The 20111-nt window shown below is 35.7% G+C and overlaps 1 protein-coding gene across 2 annotated transcripts in view; it reads left to right on the forward strand.

Moving 5' to 3' along the window:
* LOC149792275 (potassium voltage-gated channel subfamily KQT member 1-like) overlaps positions 1–16858 on the forward strand; it is a 282881-nt gene extending 266023 nt beyond the window's left edge. For both annotated transcript variants that reach the window (XM_089970825.1, XM_089970826.1), the window contains 7 exons: positions 2044–2139; positions 2636–2864; positions 5376–5517; positions 8406–8481; positions 9677–9771; positions 15141–15243; positions 16092–16858. In XM_089970825.1, coding sequence (XP_089826951.1) covers positions 2044–2139; positions 2636–2864; positions 5376–5517; positions 8406–8481; positions 9677–9771; positions 15141–15243; positions 16092–16199 — 849 coding nt within the window. In that variant the 3' untranslated portion in view covers positions 16200–16858. The remainder of the gene's footprint in view (positions 1–2043; positions 2140–2635; positions 2865–5375; positions 5518–8405; positions 8482–9676; positions 9772–15140; positions 15244–16091) is intronic.
* The last annotated feature ends 3253 nt before the right edge of the window (positions 16859–20111 follow it).

Raw genomic sequence — 20111 nt, forward strand, 5'->3', positions numbered from 1 at the left:
CTGGTCACAACATAAAACACTTTCACTTCTCAAGTATTTAAGGCAAGAATAATAAATAGTTCTCAATACATCAATATTAAATCTGGCTACTACGCAAAACAGATGCCAGGATGCGGGTCAATCTTCTGGTAAAACCAGAGTTTGACACAACTGCAACATGTTATTTGTTATGTACTCCAAGTATATCCTCGATTTCACTTATTAATCTACTCTAAGAAAGAATAAAAAATATTTAAAATGTTGTTTACTTCAGCTCCTACAGATTAATTACTCATGAGCTTTAAAAAACATAAGAAGAAGTCTTATGACTTATACAAAGTGTATATGAAATAATGAATATATATTCATAGGAACGTGCATCTACTATTAAAGTATCTTTTCCCTTGATGTGCCTGATGCCAATATTATATGCCTGTAAAAACAAACACTTCCTTAATAGTCTTTGATTCTTATTTTTCATCTTCCCGATGAAAGTAAAGGGGTTGTGATCACTAAACACAATAATCGAAGAAGGAGCTGAACTAATGAAAACTTCAAAATGTTGTAATGCCAATATCAAAATCAAAACATTCCTTCTCGATCGTTGAATAATTTCTTTGGTGATCATTTAACTTCGTAGAAAATAACATACTGGATGATCAACATCGTTTTTGTCTTCTTGAATCAATACTGCTCCAACCCCAACACCACTTGCATCAACGGACAGTTTAAAGATTGGATGATATTTGGAACTGAAAAAAAATTGGCGCGCTTTTAATTATGGCTTATAACTTATCAAAACCCTGCTGACATGTTTCAGTCCAACGAAACTTGATTTTCTTGCTCGATAAATTTATTAAGGGTTCAGCAATTATGGAAAATTTGGAAAAACATTCCCGATAGTATCCATCCATACCTAAAACTCGCATCAGTTGCTTTTTACTAACAATAACAGGGAATTCAGAGATAGCCTTGACCTAAGCATATATAGGTTTAACTTGTCTATATCCCACGATAAGTCTTGGAGAGTTTACACTAGCACGGCAGAACTCACATTTGGACAAATTAATTGTCAAACTTGCATCAGTGAGCCTGTCAAAGAATTTCCAAATTGTTGCTAAATGTTCTTTCCAGGTGTCGTTGTAGATGATGACATCATCGATGGAAGCATCACAATTATCTAGACCAGAGATTATCATATTCATTAGACGTTGCAAAGTACTTGGCGAACCTTTCAACCCAAACGGCATCATTATATATTGATAAAGTCCATCTGGAGTAACAAATGCCGAAATTTCCTTTCCTCTTTCTGTCAGTGGAATTTGGATAAATCCTTTCAGAAAGTCAAATTTGGTGACATACTTGGCATTTCCGATTTTATCAATGCAGTGATCGATTCTTAGTAAAGAAAATGAATCTGTTTTAGTCACACTATTCACCTTCTTGTAATCAGTGCTCATACGGAAAGTTTTATCCGGTTTTGGAACAAGTATACATGGTGAACTCCAATGATTTTACTGGGCTCAATGATATCATTCTTCAGCAATTTTGAATTACTTTATTCAAGTATTCCTGTTTGAGAGGGTTCATCCTGTACGGTTTTTGTTTCACAGGTTTGGAATTAACAATTTCAACGTCATGAAAAATTGTGTTTGTTCTTGTAGGAACATCTGGAGATAAGTCCTCATACACAGCTGATGCAAATTAAAATGTGTCTGAGAGTACAGGCCCAAACGTCATACAAGCGTCATACAATCAACCATTCTCTGAGAATTAGAATAACAGCGGCCAAGAATTACATTTCTAAATATGTCTTAGAATTAAATCCAAAAACTCATAATTATATTACATTGCTGATATATACTCATGTAAAAGTCAGGCGTTCTAAATCCAAAGTTTGTGGGCCTCCTGACTGTTTTTGTGAGAAATAAAACATACAAAAATGAATAACGGCATTAACTTAAAAGCAAACGTGAATAGTTAAATAATACGACGAGTTTTCAAATAGTATATTATTTCACAACGTATAATTGCTTATGCTTGCTGTCTATGATTCATTTGCAGGGTATACTTGGGTCTGGCTTTGCACTGAAAGTTCAACAGAAACAGAGGCAAAAGCACTTCAACAGACAGATACCAGCCGCTGCAACACTCATTCAGGTAGCTTACATGAGAGAGAGAGAGAGAGAGAGAGAGAAAGGAGGACGGGGTTGTTTGCTATGTGCCATGCATTTTAGGTCATCCCCCCTTCTCGAGAAAACCGTACTTGAATTAACTTTAAAGAGTATGATCGGCATATTGTTAATCATGATAGAGGTTCATTAGAATGATGAAATGTATAGATCTAAAAAGGATTTTCTTTATTATTGGTCTTGGAAAATCGTTTAATTAATTATAGTATTCCTTTTTGGCCCCTCGGCATATGTTATATGTATATCTTGGTTTATGTCGTAATACGTCCTTCCAAGAAATTTCTTTCTGGCTTTTGTTCAGTTGTTTTTATTTTTGATTGATTCGTGTTTTGTTGCTTGTCTCCTTAGTGGCATTTACCGTGCTTTTAAAAGCTTTCACAACGTAGCTTATTAAACAGAATTCTAAGTTCCCAGGGTTCAGTTAGTTTTAATTTTGTTTGAGTCTTTCGTTTATGTAATTTCAGTGTGTATGGCGTTGTCACGCAGCTGAACCAAACTCCAAATCAGAGGCCACGTGGAAGATCCATGTCAATGAGGCAGCCAATGAGGAGAACATGTTAGCACGCATGGCACGACGAGCCAGCCTCACTCTCAGAAAGAGGCGACTTTCTTCTAGATTTGATACTTCTTCCATCAACAATCACTATCCCAGGGAAAGCGTCTCGTCTGCCACATATGCGGACGAGAAAATAGGCAGGATATGTTTCCTTTATTTATACTCTAATATGCGAAAGTCTTCTAGACGTTTCCGCCCCCCCCCCCCTTAAGTTTGCATTTAACAGTTACATTCTACAGATACTGATGGCAAATTCTCCCATAATACTTTCACTGAGCCGAAATTACCTTCCTTGCCTCCTTTCTCACTGAGCTAGACTTTTGCTATTGTGATTCATTTTCCTACTTCTTCCATTAGGTTCTATCTAAATCCATCTATAGTAAAAGATGCATGGAGGTGGCTTTTGGCAGATATAGTTTAATTCCCTTATCCCAGTCGCATATCGCAACTGTGTACAGCTCATGATAAAAACAAGAGATCGCTTGCATGAAAGCCAATTAATGTTCGAAGCTCGATGGACTTCAAGTGACGTTGAATTTAGAAATTTTTAATAAGACTGATCATGGTAAGCTGCTTATGTAATGATTTGAAGATCTTTTGATTCCCCATCTACCCTTGTAATATACACAGTGAATTGCCCAGGACATCGTTTGATTCCCTCATCTACCCTTGTAACACACGCAGTGAATTACCCAGGATATCTTTTGATTCCTCCATCAACTCTTGTAACATACACAGTGAATTGCCCAGGACATCGTTTGATGCCCTCATCTACCCTTGTAACATGCACAGTGAATTGCCCAGGACATCATTTGATTCCCCCATCTACCCTTGTAACACACACAGTGAATTGCCCAGGACATCTTTTGATTTCCCCATCTACCCCTGTAACACACACAGTGGTTTGCCCAGGATATATTTTAATTCCACCATCTACCCTTGTAACATACACAGCGAATTTCCCAGTACATCTTTTGATTCCCCCATCTACCCTTGTAACACACACAGTGAATTACCCAGGATATCTTTTGATTGCCCCCATCTACCCTTGTAACACACACAGCGAATTGCCCAGGATATATCTTTTGATTCTCCCATCTACCCTTGTAACATACACAGTGAATTGCCCAGAACATCTTTTGATTCCCCCATGTACCCTTGTAACACACACAATGGATTGACAATGACATCTTTTGATTCTCCCATCTACCCTTGTAACAGATACAGTGGTTTGCCAAGGAAATCGTTTGATTTCCCCATCTACCCTTGTAACATACACAGTCGATTGCCAAGGACATCTTTTGATTCCCCCATGTACCCTTGTAACACACACAGTGGATTGACAATGACATCTTTTGATTCTCCCATCTACCCTTGTAACAGATACAGTGGTTTGCCAAGGAAATCGTTTGATTTCCCCATCTACCCTTGTAACATACACAGTCGATTGCCAAGGACATCTTTTGATTCCCCCATCTACCCTTGTAACACATACAGTGATTTGCCAAGGAAATCGTTTGATTTCCCCATCTACCCTTGTAACATACACGGTGAATTACCCAGGATATCTTTTGATTCCCCCATCTACCCTTGTAACCCACACAGTGGTTTGCCCAGGACATAATTTGATTCCCGCATCAACCCTTGTAACACACATAGTGGATTGCCAAGGACATTGTTTGATTCCCCCATCTACCCTTGTAACACATACAGTGGTTTGCCAAGGAAATCGTTTGATTTCCCCGTCTACCCTTGTAACATACACAGTGAATTGCCCAGGCCATCTTTTGATTCTCACATCTAACCTTGTAACATACACAGTGGTTTACCCATGATATATTTTGATTGCCCTCTCAACCCTCTAACACACACTTTGGATTGATACACTACCGACATGTTGTTGTCATACATTTCCCTAACAGACCATAAAATATATTATTAAATAATTAGTGTAAGTCATAATAAAAGTTTGCCTGAACAAGGTTATCATTAATATTTGCCGATTTTGTTAATTATACTAATATAGTCTTTTCATTCATTAAAATGAATCACGCGTTCATATTTTACCGCCTTGCAGGTAACATGTGCTCAATTAATGTCAGCAATAATTTTGTACTGGAATAAATATTTTTTAAAGTGCATCAAAATACTAGTTTCAGTTAAATAATCAAGTATTTACTGACGTGTGGATTCAGATATGTCTTTAAATATCGGGTGTCAGCAACTTGATAAGGATCTTTTCTATTTAACCGAATTACACCGGGCATATTTGTAGCAACTAAGACCGATAAAATGAAGCCAGCTCTATCAGTAATTGTCGTAAGAGAAAGAACCTAAATGTAAATACAAAAAAATAGTAATCTCAGCACCAAATACGAGCATAAAATTAACAGATCTACTGGGAACATGCTAGAGATAGATCTACTGGGAACATACCAGAAATAAATATACTAAAAAGTAAATGTAACGAAAACAAAAAAGGGCTGAGATTAAATAGATTAACGCTATCTTTTAGTCGAGAAAGTAAGAAACTTCAACATTGCATTATTTACAATAATATTTACGTGTTTATGTGTCATTATATAGTGTTTGTTTTAACTCTTGCATACATTAATAGAGTAAATGGAGACAACTCGTACTAATTGCAGGAACTCCAAGAAACTCCAGAAGAGATAGTTTCTGGGGTCATAGGCCCAGTATTAGCTTTGGAATTGGCTTTGGAAGTTCAAGTACAGATCAGTATAATGACGACACAGACTTTGATACAGAAGATCTGGAAAAGGTTGTTCAGTAAGTAGATGCCAGGGATTCTATCTGAGTGAGGCGGCATTGCAAAGCCATAAATATATAAATGATATACATTCTTAATTTGCAGAATAGCAACAACAACAACACAAAGAAATCAAAGCTGGTTGATAAAGTTGCCCGGTAGCCTGGTTTTAATGCCATTTGAAACTCTTATAAACATGGAAAGTTAATAGAAGGCATATTGCTTGAAAGAATTTCAATCTCCATTTAATGTTACTACTATTCTCTATGGAAAACAACACTCATTTTAGAAAGGTTGTACACTTGTAGATCATGTGGTACCACCACTGCTAACCCTTTAGTCAGCGGAAAATTACCCAAATTACTTTACGCCTGTGTTTATCAAAGATTCTCTAAGCATACATTTATACAAACATGGAAAAGTTCTAGAGAGAAAACTAATATTTTATGTGAAAAGCAATATTGGGATAGGCATATTTTTTAAATTGGGATGGTTGCTTCTTATATATATATATATATATATATATATATATATATATATATATATATATATATATATATATATATATATATATATATATATATATATATATAAGCTACAACTAATATATCTCAATAGAGATTATTAAATCAACGTAAACTCGAATTGTATCGAATATTTTTTTAAAAGAATACTTTTCTGGGGGGAATAACAATTTATGGAATTCCACTTTATTAACAAAATGGAAATATATTTCCGATGGGGCAAGCTTCAGATGCTAACACAAATATTTGATCATCTACACTATCTCCACATCTGCATATTTAATGAGAGGATCATCGGTGGTTCAGTGATCAGTGGATCATCGGTGGTTCAGTGATCAGTGGATCATCGGTGGTTCAGTGATTAGTGGATCATCGGTGGTTCAGTGATTAGTGTGTTCGGCTCACGACTGAAATGATCCGAGTTCCTACCATTCGATCACTCTGGGTCAGCTATCGTGATGTGTTGTAGGACAAAGTCTTTCTACTCTTATTGCCTCGGCATTTAATATAAAGCTTGTGTTGCTATATGTTGCAAGCATCAAATTATATTTAGTGTTTTGTTAAGATGTGGGATAAGATTCAATATTAAAAACACTATTCTTTAGTTATAGATTATCATTCGACGTGTATTCGTGCATTATCAGAGTTGGTATATGGAATCTCCAGGTTTTATGTTAGTGTACTGAGAAAAGTTTGTGTATTCTCGAGGTTTGCATTATAATTGTTTGCATTAGTGTTATATCAATATCAGTCAGTTTTTGACAAGGTTTTATCTCTGTATGGTGAAAGGTTTTATCAGCTTTTGTCAGTTTTTGACAAGGTTTTATTACTGTATTGTGTACTTTTATATCAGTTTTCGACAGGTTTTATCACTATATTGTGTAGTTTTGTATCAGTTCTTGACAAGGTTTAATTTCTATATTGTGAAGGCTTGTATCAGTTTTTGACAACGTTTTAGATATATATTTGGTAGGTTTGTATTATATTTTGACAACGTTTTATCACTACATTGTGTAGTTTTGTATCAGTTTTTGACAAGGTTTTATCGCTATGTTGTGTAGGTTTTTGTACCAGTTTTTGACAAGGTTTTATTACTATATTGTGTAGTTCTGTATAAGTTTTAGACAAGGTTTTATCACTCTGTTGTGTAGTTGTGTATAAGTTTTAGACAAGGTTTTATCACTCTATTGTGTAGTTTTGGATCAGTATTTTTTATCAAGGTTTATATTAATGCATTGTGACGATCTGCATTGCTTTCTTGCAGTTTTATTAATAAGGACGACATAATTATGTCAGGTATAAATCACAAAGCATACATGAAAAGGTATTTCAAAAACTCAGTTTTGGAAACATTTCCCTAATTTACGTACCCATCTATCCTAAAATTTGACTTGTAAGGCAAATTATATATATGTAACTTAGCTTAACTTGCTAAAGACATATTATGCACTCAGTTTTTATATCACAGAACGGTAATGCAGTCCTGAACTTTATTGCTAAATACAGATTTTGCACTCAGTTCTTATATCACAGAACGGTTATGCAGTCCTGAACTTTATTGCTAAATACAGATTTTGCACTCAGTTCTTATATCACAGAACGGTAATGCAGTCCTGAACTTTATTGCTAAAGACAGATTTTTCACTCACTTCTTATATCACAGAACGGTAATGCAGTCCTGAACTTTATTGGACTTATTTTCGCATTCAATAGCCACGAGCAGACTGTCGTCGCCCTGGTAAAATACCAAGTCAAAACTGGTTGTGCTTTTGTTTTGTCAGAAGTATAAGCTTACTATTCTGACTTCAATTTAATCCTGCAATAAAAACTAGACTACTTTAACTGATCATTATCAATCATCCAACTTACGCGTTAGTTTGTCATTCTGGTTTTTGTGCAGTTTGAAACCGATAAAAGACTAAACATTTTTGGATCTTTGCTGTAAAACTTATGTGAAGAAAATAGATGTTTCCATAACGAAATAAAGGTTAACGATTAAAGATATATACATGTATATGTATCACTCATTTATTGGAAATTTGGTTCTAACTTGCCAAAGAAACGAAGAGACAGATGAAAATATGGCTTTATAATGACTCTTTATTGTTTAAGACGATGAAAGACGAATATAATAACAGTCTGACATAATTTCGTAAATTAAGGATGTATATTGCAGAGTTTTATAAGAGATGATTTGATGTGATAATGTTCTTACGCTACATGAACGTTTGCTATTTTTTCACTCCTGACCTCCTTGGCTATGTATTGCCCCATTGTAAAATTTTCATTCAGAATTGTCCAAACAATCAGAGATCTTTTATACACTTACATTATACACTCATACCAAAAATGATGTTTCGTTCTTGTTTCTTTTTGTTCTCCAGTTTAACAGAGGCCCATAAGTCTGCTATCAGAGTCATACGGAAAATCAAGTATTTTATAGCGAGACGGAAATTTCAGGTTGGATTTTGTTTCTTGCTCTGTTCACGTTATAACTAACAAAAAGCTAGGGCAAAAATTATTCTCAAGATAATAGAATTGGGCTTTAATATTTGATATTATTAATGCATTTATTGACGCATATTGGAATTCGTTACCACAGTAACAAGTAGTATGCAATTAGGAACCAACCAAAATAGATCAATGCATTGAATTATGTTATTTAATTTCAGAAACATATAAAATCAAAGAAATTTATGAATATTAATTTTCATTTACCATATTGAAAGAAAAGTATAACTTTTTGGTCATAATAACAATAAACTTTTGTTTATGATTAATAAATTAATTTTGTAAAAATTGACACTTTCGTGCTTTTTAATATTCTCATTTTAAAAGTTAAATTATTTTTAGTTTCAGTTTTAGTGATTTATAAACTGTCTAGCTGAAGAGCGATAATGAACGCGAATAAATTCGGAGTGTTATGGCAAGTTTTAATCCGCTGGAGTCGACAGAAAGACGTAGAAGCCGGTTAGCTATGTAATTTATTAATACCATTGCCACGTTAGATATTATGGTACGGTTCATTCAATGGTTTTAAATACGGTGACAGTTCTTACACAGGGATCTTGATCGTACTTGCACGCGTATGTGTGCGTGTGTGTATGTGTGTGTCTGCATATGTAATGTCATCCAACTACTTATATACCATTCAAGATAGCAATTTCAAATTTTATAATATGATCCGGGGTTATATATTCATGCGAACAACGGTTCTGATCTATCCCCACGGGGAGTAGCCGTGGGGATGGGTGGTTTACCAAAAAAATAAATGGGCAATAGCAGTTAATAATAACCAAGAAAAACGCGGGGAGATTCTGTTTCTTTGCTGACTTACAATTTCCTTTCGTTTTTTAGCCAGGAACAGTGATCAAACATTTATGAGGACTTTTTGATAGAACTTCCTTACCTTAGTAACTATCTAAAAAGCTGAAACATATATGCGGTCTACAGTATTAGAGATAACAATCAGTAATATACCCTCATGAACGATGGCATCGACTTTATCTTGCAATCCAGCAAGGAATATCATTGAAGAGAAATATAAACATGGGAAAGTCTCTTAAATGGACAAAACATGTTTATATTCTTAAGGAGATATTGCACTTATTACTTTATGTAATTAGAGATGCTTTTCCCGTTCATTTCGTTTCAGCAAGCAAGAAAACCCTATGATGTACGGGATGTCATTGAACAATATTCTCAAGGTCATTTGAATATGATGGTCAGAATTAAAGAACTCCAAAGAAGGTATCTATATTTTTTAATCTTTTTCAGCAAATGGATCAATTTAAATATATTTTATCAAGAAAAGTTTCCTAAAATATTGATTGAATTTTACTTTTATGCTTGCAAATTAAATGTTTTCTCGCGTAAGAATTTTAACAAAATACATCAATATCGAGAGTGCTATGTCTCTTATACGGAAATATTCAACTTCCGATACTTCCAAAGTCCAATACTGAGGAAAATGCGTAATATCAATGCCACAGAAAGGTGTTTTTTAGATCTTAGAAAAAATATCTTCATGACAAACGAAAATTAGTTTTCAATTAGAGAAAGTTATAAGTGTCATGACCAGATCAAATTTCAAACAAAAAACACACGGACTGTTCTTAGTTATAAAATCCTCACTGTAAATGATAACAGCCGATTACAGCTACTAACATATCATTATTTTGTATCTTTTCACCTTATCTGCTTCCGAAGATGAGACTTGCATTGCATAGTGTTCGGTTAGAACGGATTTCTTTTGAAAATGGTCACGTCTTGTTTATAAATAAGGATCTAAAACTCGTCGGAGCATGCAACAGGGTTCAGTGTGTTGTTTAAATAGGGAGGATTTCCTTTCTGAAAAATGTTAGGATCTTCTGATCGAGGTTGGGGGACCCTTGTCCTGTACCCGATATTCTCACTCATGCGACTGAGAAATCTAGCTGATTTGCTAAATTTACTTCCCTGATCTCAGTCTGGTTGTCTCAGTAATAACATGCTTGTAACTACGCTTCAAGGGAAGAAACCCTTGTTGTCTTCTGCTGTGCCTGGAGGAGTTGTTTTATATTCAAAAAAAAAGATCACACACACACTCACACAAAAAAACAAAAAAAAACAAAACACAAACAAACAAACAAACAAACAAACACACAAACAAACAGTTTAGCTATTTCAGCTCAAAAATGAAAGCGTATCAAATTACCCAAAACTGCTACAACCATCGTTGTTGATCACATGAATAAACTGCGTGAATGTCCACTGTTGAGACGTAACACAACCATCAACTTTATCAAACACTTTCTAGTTGAACAACGCTACCCTTTGGTGTATGGAGAGGGAGTAAAGAGTACATACACATCAAATGGGTCGATACCTGTTTAAAGGAAAATAGTGAACTAAATTTATAATATGTCTAGTTTAACGAGAGACACGTGAGTACAAAGACTGTGGAGAGCTGAAAACACATGCAATAAAAATCAAGGATGTACGGTAACCCCACGTTTCCAGATGAGTGTCCTGTATATATTAACCCTATAATGTGAGCCGACCATCAATTTTAATTTGCTCATGCAACTCATATGGATGGACCTGGGTCAAAATGAGCAATGGAATTTTACGAACACCATTTGGGGCACGAAAGCTAAGTACCTCAATGAAAAATAAAAAGACTTTCAAAAGACACTTGTCGAAGTTGACTTCAAAAATTCAAGCGTGAAAAAGTATTTATATAAAAATTAACTGAAAGTAATGACCAGAACTACAGTCAATCAGCATTACAGGCCATGAAAATCTAAACTTTCTCAACAACTACCGTAAATTTGGCGACAACCAGAAATGTGTTATATCAAATCTGACTTCTTAAGACTTTGTCAAACACCTCCGATCCCACACACCCCAATTTGATCAAGCACAATAATGTGATTGCAAATGAAAATGCATGCAGTTACCAGTCCACAAGCTATTTCACAAGAAGAGTTCCATATGCAGCTTATCATTGCTCGAGTAATAGCAACACTTGCCATATTTCCAGAAGAGAAAATATAAATTTCCAACAAAAGAATGACGTAGAAAGATCCACACATTGTTTCAGCTGGGCATTATATAATTGTACAAACAATATCCATTACAACACCAGCATGTCACATGCTGTTTTATCTCTTCCAAAGATAAGGTGAGTTATACATGATAGCTGCAACGATTTGTAATTCTCCATAAATAGTCCAACACATACAAATTTGCACTGCAGTCATTATACATTTCGTTTGAGCTGTGTACCCAGTATCCTATCATTGGCATCCAAAAAACTTTTCCAAATTAGAAGAGATGAAAATTAAAAGTTATCCTTATGAAAATATGAATCACTTATTGTTATTTTCATATGACATCCATCGATTAAATGTGATAATACGGTAATTATATATATAAAAAATTATATGTCTCTATTTTCTCCTGCGTAGAACTTGTGTACTTAAGGTCGACAGGTCATCTGCTGCCATATTCGTATATATGCGTGGTGTTTACAAGCAGCAGCACATGGCTCGAGACGCTCATGGTGTATTGCTTACAACACATAACAAATGCTTTTTGTTTCTTTTCTAAGAGGACATATATTGGTAGACTGTAATTTCTTTCTCTCAGTGCAGGCCCCAACATCGATTCTATTAGAGTTTAACCCACTATTAAGGAATAATGTTTCAAACTAGAGCAATAGTTGTCATATGGCATTTGAAACCAAGACAAAATATAAAATAGAAATAATTTCCGCTGACATGCCTATATTTTCCTTCAATTCTCAGCATATATCTGTCTCCCAGAAGAGAGTTTTCATTAAATAATCTTAATCGCCATGAGAAAAAGGTGATAATCTCCATCCGTCCTCCACCTATCCTGTTATCCTTCTGTCCCTGACTTTGTCTTATATTTCTGGGTGAACATTTTCTAACCGTTGTGCATATATTGCCTGTGTTATGACCATCTGTGAGAGGAGTACAGCTTTAGCTCCATCCTCTTGCGTTTTTTTGAAGGATTAAAAGTAAAAGATACAAATATGCAGTGTCAGTGACATTGTTGAGTATTTCTTGACTAACTCTAGCCCGCCTGTCATAGCACGACAGCGTTATATGTTAGTGATCTTGAGTCATGACCCCTGAGTCAAACGCGATGGTTGTCAAGGTCGAAAGGGTTTGGGCGGTGGTAGTGGGAGTAATATATACAAATACGATGGAAGTAGTCCTGATATTTGTTAAAGCTAACATATCGTGCCCTATGCAGACAATACGTACCAATTCAGAACAATGGTTGAAAAAAGTATCCTCATGTTAAACATATAATGGAAAATAAACCCACATGCGGAATATAAGCAACTGGCACCTACATAATAATATTTTAAAAAATGTTTGTTTCAATCAGATCTAGAAAAAAGTCTGTTTTCATCAGATCTCGAAAAAAGATGCTAAGCAAAAAGCTATATGAATTAACCCCATTTCAGCATGATTGATTTAGCTGATGGGGCACCTATGAGATGTCCAATGTTAAATGTACTAAATCACATTTGCAAAACATTTTCTGGTCAAAGTTCATATCAACTTTCATCGCAGAAAAATTCATTAAATATCTGATATATTTTGAGTTAGGACTCGTATACCGCTGTTTTCGGGTAGGGGTGAGTTCGAAAGATGGGAGTGAATGGGGTGTTTGAATATGCAATGAAAGTTTGGGTATTGCCGATGGTATTCCATCGAAGTTGTTTTTATCTTGCTTTGTCTAGCGATCTTATAGCTCTGCCTATTGACACGTCTCATCCTGTAGTCATATAAATACTACACATACTAAAATATGCAGTTGAAATATTTAAGTCTAGTCTGTAATCAGATACGCTGAATAAGGGAACAAATCATTTGGGCGTGCCGTCTCACGCTTTGCTCGGGTACGCTTGATATATGTTGATTAGGTTAACTAGTCATTTGGGCGTGCCGTCTCACGCTGTAGTGAGGTACGCTTAACATACGCTGAATAAGGCAACTAGTATCCAGCCCTGTTACGTGGAAGCTGGCAATATTCAAATACGGATTTGTTGTCTGTTTTACATGTGCGTCAAAAATCACCATGATATGTGTTCCTATTACAATTGCTTCAAGATGGCTTGTCACCCTATTTTATACACGAATGTTTCAAATTTCTTTTTTACACTGCATTAAACTTTTAGATAAATCACTAGACATTAAGGCGTTTAAACTATGAATAATAATAATAATAATAATAATAATAAAAATAATAATAATAATAATAATAATAATAATAATAATAATAAATGTGGACTTAGTACAGTGCATAAACTTTAGAAGCTCTAAGTTCTTTACTCTGTTAGATAAAAAATAAAAACATACACAATGACATGATTACAAAAACAAGCACCATGAAGTTACAAAACAAAAGCCTGCCGACACTGATTAAGGAAGTAGACATTATTAAGTCTTCAAGTCTGTTCTTGTAGTCGAAAGAGGCGAGTTTTAAGGACACTCTTGAATGGGATCACATTGTCCTTAAGATCTAGGGGTAATTTGTTCCACGTAGCTTGGCCTTGGTATGAAACAGAACGTTTCAGTATGACTTGTTTTAACAGTTGGGACAATAAGAATGTTGTTGTTGTTGTTCTAGGGTTTAACGCCATTTTTCAGCACAAGATAGGCTATACATGGCGGCCAGTATAACTGGTGGAGGAAGAACCCTGGAAAACACAGGGATAAACCACCGACACGTACCCACGCTAGCCGAGCCTTGAACTCGAACCCACGCAGACAGAGGTGAGATGGCACTGATCGGAACGTTGAGCGCTTTAGACCACTCGGCCACTAGGGACCCCAATAAGAATGCGAGTCTCGGTAGAAGATCGCATGTTTATAAATGTGGTGTACACATAGGTGAGGTCAGATAGGTACTTTGGACTGAAGGTAGTCACTGAAATGTGGCACTGTGAACAGATTTTGTGTTTAATTCTGGATAGAAGGGGAAGTCCTTTAAGGCTAAAAAAAAGGCGGGGCGGTGGGGTGGGGGGAGGGAGTTGTGCTCATCTCTCCGTACTATATAAATAAAATACACAATTCTCTTATAGAATGGTAAATGATAATAGTAAAAAAGACATTTTATAATTTTCCTCGATTTCGTTACGAATTGTCTTTGTACGTTTAAGCTTCAATTTAACTCAACACGTACAATATCCATTAAAATCTTCAATTTCTTATCAATATATTTAAATACAGAAGTAAACTATTTTTGTAGCGTTGGGTATCGGTCATTCGTGCTCTAGACATTATATATATATATATATATATATATATATATATATATATATATATATATATATATATATATATATATATGCAAATCTATCTAATGTAATCACCTCACGGTCAGAAAAAATGTCTCTCACGAGAGGTGGAGATTTAATACATGATCATTTTGTAAAATAACTTCGTATACAAGACCTTTGTGATTTTTTTTAATTTAATATAGACAGTGGCCTAACAGAGGATAGAGGATCATACCATGATGTTTGTCTTTAGCAATATCGCATTTTCATTGTGTCCAATATTCTTCTGATACAGAAATCATTTCAATCAAAACAGGTTGGATCAGACGTTGGGAAAGCCAGCTACTCTCTACTCCAAAAACTACAGAGAAAGGGACCGGATGACAATAAGTGCCAGGGTAGTTAGAGTTGAAAATCAGGTTTGACATCTGTTCTAAAAATGTCATCTATCGTGTTGATTCAATGACTCTGATCTTTTGAACATTAAATAAAAGTAGAGCTCAAAAGTATAAATTGCAATTTCAAAGTGAAAGAAGAATTAAATTATACTTTTTCTTAATTAAAAGCTCAGATCTGAATAGGTTCTGACTCGATAGAAAAAAGTCAGTCACTCTCGTGACCATTTTGAGTCAATGTCGGTCAATCAGAAGATGACTATGCATTTACATCCAATCAATAACATCGGACGTAGTTGTAGAAATACACATACTTTTGACTTATTTGGTCATTCGCATCCAGCAGATTTAACCACGTATGTTGCGATATAAAAGGCATACGCTGTTCCACATCTAAGATTTGTTTCTCACCTTAATAGAACATGCGCATGATGTTCCGATTGAATGTCAGTTCGATTAAATTGAAAATAAAATAGAATTAAATATTTAAGTTGGAATGAAAATTAACGTCTGCAAGAAAACAATGTGAAACCAAAAAAAGGACGTACGACAAGCAGAGTCGAAATCTAAACACTAAATTTTAGGATTTTTTTTTAGTATGACAGGAAATTAAGTCAGACTTTTGTATTACAATAGATACGTGGTTGAAAAAGATTTAGCCATCCATCATTAGCGTGCTGAAAGTATAAGTGACGTGCAATTCATAACTTTTAACGAATCCATTTTATAATAAGAAATACGATTTTTAAACATATTCACGTTTTCATCTGCTTTTTCTATTATATAATTTTATTTTAAATTTATATGGATTTTAAAAAAAATTGTTACAGAAGGATAACAGAGATAGTCTTTATTTTCTTAACTTTTTCCAGATAAATCGGATTGATCAGAAGTTGGATCAGGTTTTAGCAGTATTGAACACTTTAGTAAAGAGACAGCAGAGACAGCCAAACGTAGACTCAAAGGAGGATGCGGTCTGACAAAACGTGAACATTCTCAAAATTGGATTCGAATATTAGCATTCAAAGCTCAATACAGATTTAATATATCGGTTAAATTAAACATGTTGAGTGTATATATACGTGTTCGTGTGAATGTGTGTGAGTGAGTGATAGAGACAAGGAGAATGGTGGTTAGTCGTATTGTGTACGGTGTATGTATATGTCGGTGTGTATTTTGCGAATAAGAAATTTTGATGGTCCAAAACGGTTCATATGATGCAGCATGGATTATCTTCTTTTTATATGATGAAAGATCAGACTTCGTCAGTATGTTGTTGAAGAGAATGAAACACTCCATCCTTACACCCCCACACACTTGTGTAGAATTATGTTATATATGTATATGTTAAGCGTGTATTCGGATCAGTGTAAAAGAGACTGAATGCTATACTAGTACCTCCAAGTGGGAATATTTGTAAATCAGTCCTAAATGTGAGGATATTTGGACAAATTATACACATATACCCATACTAATTGTAAGATATTATAAGTAATGACCCAGTGTATTTATGCATGACTGTGCCAGAATTTATATGTGAATAAATTATTAAATCCACTTCACACATGATGACATTTGATAGTTGAAAAGACATTTGAAATTTGAGTTTCGTAAACACATTAAAACGATTTCTCTAGAATTAAACCTGTTTCAGTAAACTGGTATGGTCCCAAAATAGGGATTGTTTAATATATATATATATATATATATATATATATATATATATATATATATATATATATATATATATATATATATATATATATATATCAGTCCAACTAAATTCCTGTTTCATAGTACACTGGTTGTTGATCTTCGTCCTTTAATTAAACGGGCTCCTGGACAAAATAAAAACAGTCAAGAAGAAATAGATTACAGCTGTTAACGAGTCAAATTACCTTTTTTTAAGCTTTACGTTATATAAGGAATACTTGACTTTTTTCAAGCTGGTATTCCATCTGCCGTGTTTGATTTTCTTCACAATAGTCATGTCAGCATATATTTTTCCTCCTTACGGAGCGTTATTTTCACATTGGTATGAATTAAACCCAACGAATGTGTTCCACTTTGACGCGCATACCGTGCCCTGAACAAATTCATGGCTTTTGGTGCCTGATGTCAATGCTAAAATGATGGATCCTCGCATTTTTTGCTCGTCCGTCGAATTCGAATAGAACCATTACATCACCAACTGGTTTCTATGTGTAAGTGAGTGGTTAATCAGGCCAATTTGTGTTTTAACTGTCTGTCAAACACATGACAGGATATGCCACTTGCGATTGCGCGATGAATAGAGGACGCGCTGCAGTTCTGATATTTGTGATGCTTTCGCTTCTGCGCTGAATCTGCAAGTTTCCTCCCTTCTATGTTTGTAGCTCCAGTAAGGATAAGACTGTGACATCTTCATAACAATTAGCCTCAGCTCATCGTTGAAGTGTTTCAAGGATGACTTGAGGGAATTTTTGAAGCGTTTCTTGTGACCACTCTGAGATCGCTCTCCTTCCTTCATGTCGTCGTAACCGACCTTTGATATTTTCTATTCTGACATTTGATGACGTGGCTTGCCCATCTCAACTGCGATTTCATAAGCAGGTAGAGGATGCTTGGAATGCCTGCCTTGTGAGAACCTCGGTGTCTTGGACCCTGTCATACTACCGTCATCAGATACTTCAGGCAGCATTTTAACATGGTATCTGTACACCGACACAGTTTCTAAAGCATAAAGGAGATTCATCATCCCAACATCTTTGAAGACTTTAAGTTTGTATGTAGTGTGATGCCTCTGCCCTCGTTCCAACTTTCTCGTAGCATGCCAAGTGCCACACATTCTTTTGCAATTGAGGTGTTGGTTTCATCATTACGAGACAGTGTGCTACCGAGATAAGTGAATTTGTCCACTGCCAAGAGGGTGGTGAAGCGATTTACTGTGACATTTCATAAAGCTTTCCTAATGCAGGTTGGTGCACTATCTCTGTTTTCATGATACTGAATGTGAGACCGAAATTGTCACAAGCTGAAGAGAAATGACCTATTCACTGTTCCATGTCACGATCACATTTGGCAATCACGGAACATGCGTCAACAATTAAAAGATCACGAACAGTCACTTCAGGCAAATTTGTCGTCAACTTTAGTGACCTGAGATCAAAGAGCTTGCCGTCAGTCCGGTTTCTAATGTCGATCTCAGTGCAATAGTCACTAAAGACATTTTAAACATAACAGATTATCATACTGAATAACACACTAGCATGCTTGACTACTAAAGACTGGGATTGGGAGATACACTGGTTGTTGTCGCAGGATGGTCAGTTACCTGGCTGCTTATGTAAGTAGACTATGGATGTGTTATAGTTCACGTTGACTGAAATGTTTCAATCAACTTCTCTGCCAAGTGCGAGAAACGGGCTTTATAGACTTTTGATGGTGTTGCATCTGTTCCAGTTACTTTGCCTTTTGACAGCTGGTCAATTGCTTTCATGATTTAGTGAACGTTGGATGATAAGTGAGAGATTAGCCCGATTCCACATGGGGTCGTTAATCATTTGACTCCTCACTGATAGATGACAGTAGATTAAGGATGCGGTCGAAGTGTTGTGCGCATCTTTGAAGTATCTTTTCTCTGTTACTGAGCAGTGTGGCGTTGTCGGCACGATTTTTCCTTTGTGACTGTCAGATTGATATTAAGCGTGGATAATATGACCATGCGCCCAGTCAAACATTCTGCACTTCTCTTGGTCGTCATAGCTCTTACATCCCGGCAGTCTTTCCTCTTAACGATGACGTAGTAAATAAGATGACAATGCTTGGAGTGTTGATGAATTCAAGATGTTTTGTTACGTTTGAACAGGCGAAAGACTGTGCTGACGAGTTTATGTCATGCTCAAAGTATTTCCTGAGTAGGAGGAATCCACTGATGTTGTGTATGCCAGAACCACTTTTGATAGCGACACCCTATGGCCATGTCTGGTGATCTGTGCCAACTCTATCATTGAAGTCAACACGGATGATACACCCGACTACCTTTGATACTTCTAAAATACGACACTCCTCGTTTTAAATACATTTTGCCATTGATCTCGCTTGGGTTGCTCATCGCCAGTGCACAGGCACCGGTAATAGTTGCTTGTCTTTCTCCAACACTTTGCCGGTCTCGTTTTGCATTAATCTGTAATTCAAGCTGTTTTGGAGATTTGTCCGCTAGCCTACTTGTTGTGATTTGATGGCAAACCCAAGAGCCGCTTTGTGTCGCTCTACATACTTCTTACGCTCCAGGAGAGATGGCTTCTGCTCCTGCGAGCTGTCTTTTGTGAGCTAAGCGGATTTCACTCTGCTCCTGCCAGCTGTCTTTTGTGAGCTAAGCGGATTTCACTCTGCTCCTGCGAGCTGTCTTTTGTGAGCTAAGCGGATTTCATTCCGGGCTGCTATATAAATATAAATTCTGGCCACTTCTCTAACTACTTGAGTTATTCTTCTCTCTGGTCTATCTCGTATAGAAAAAGAAGCGGTACAAAACATTACGCTTGCATGGAACTCACCTCTTCTAATTGGTTTAACATATTGCATACAATTAGTAGCTGGAAATTGACCAATCCGATCCAATGAGAGGAGTTCCACGAAGATGTAAACTTCATTTCTCCTTTCTCATGTATGAAACGATGAGTAGATTTCTTGATGGCATTTATCAGTTAAAAGCCAAATCATTTGTTCAGTACATGTCAAGAGTTATCAAAGTGAAGTATACTCTTTGCATAATCTAGAACAAAGTGAAATAAACATTATACGGGTGAAGTATCTTCCGAAATGACTCTACTAGAAGGAAGCAAAGATTGACATTCCCCCTTATTTGTATTACATAAAGAGAACAATACAGAAGAATAAGAAAAGAAACGAAA

This window comes from Sinohyriopsis cumingii, chromosome 9 (genome assembly GCF_028554795.1).
Source record: "Sinohyriopsis cumingii isolate HCF-2022 chromosome 9, ASM2855479v2, whole genome shotgun sequence".
NCBI lineage: Eukaryota > Metazoa > Mollusca > Bivalvia > Unionida > Unionidae > Sinohyriopsis > Sinohyriopsis cumingii.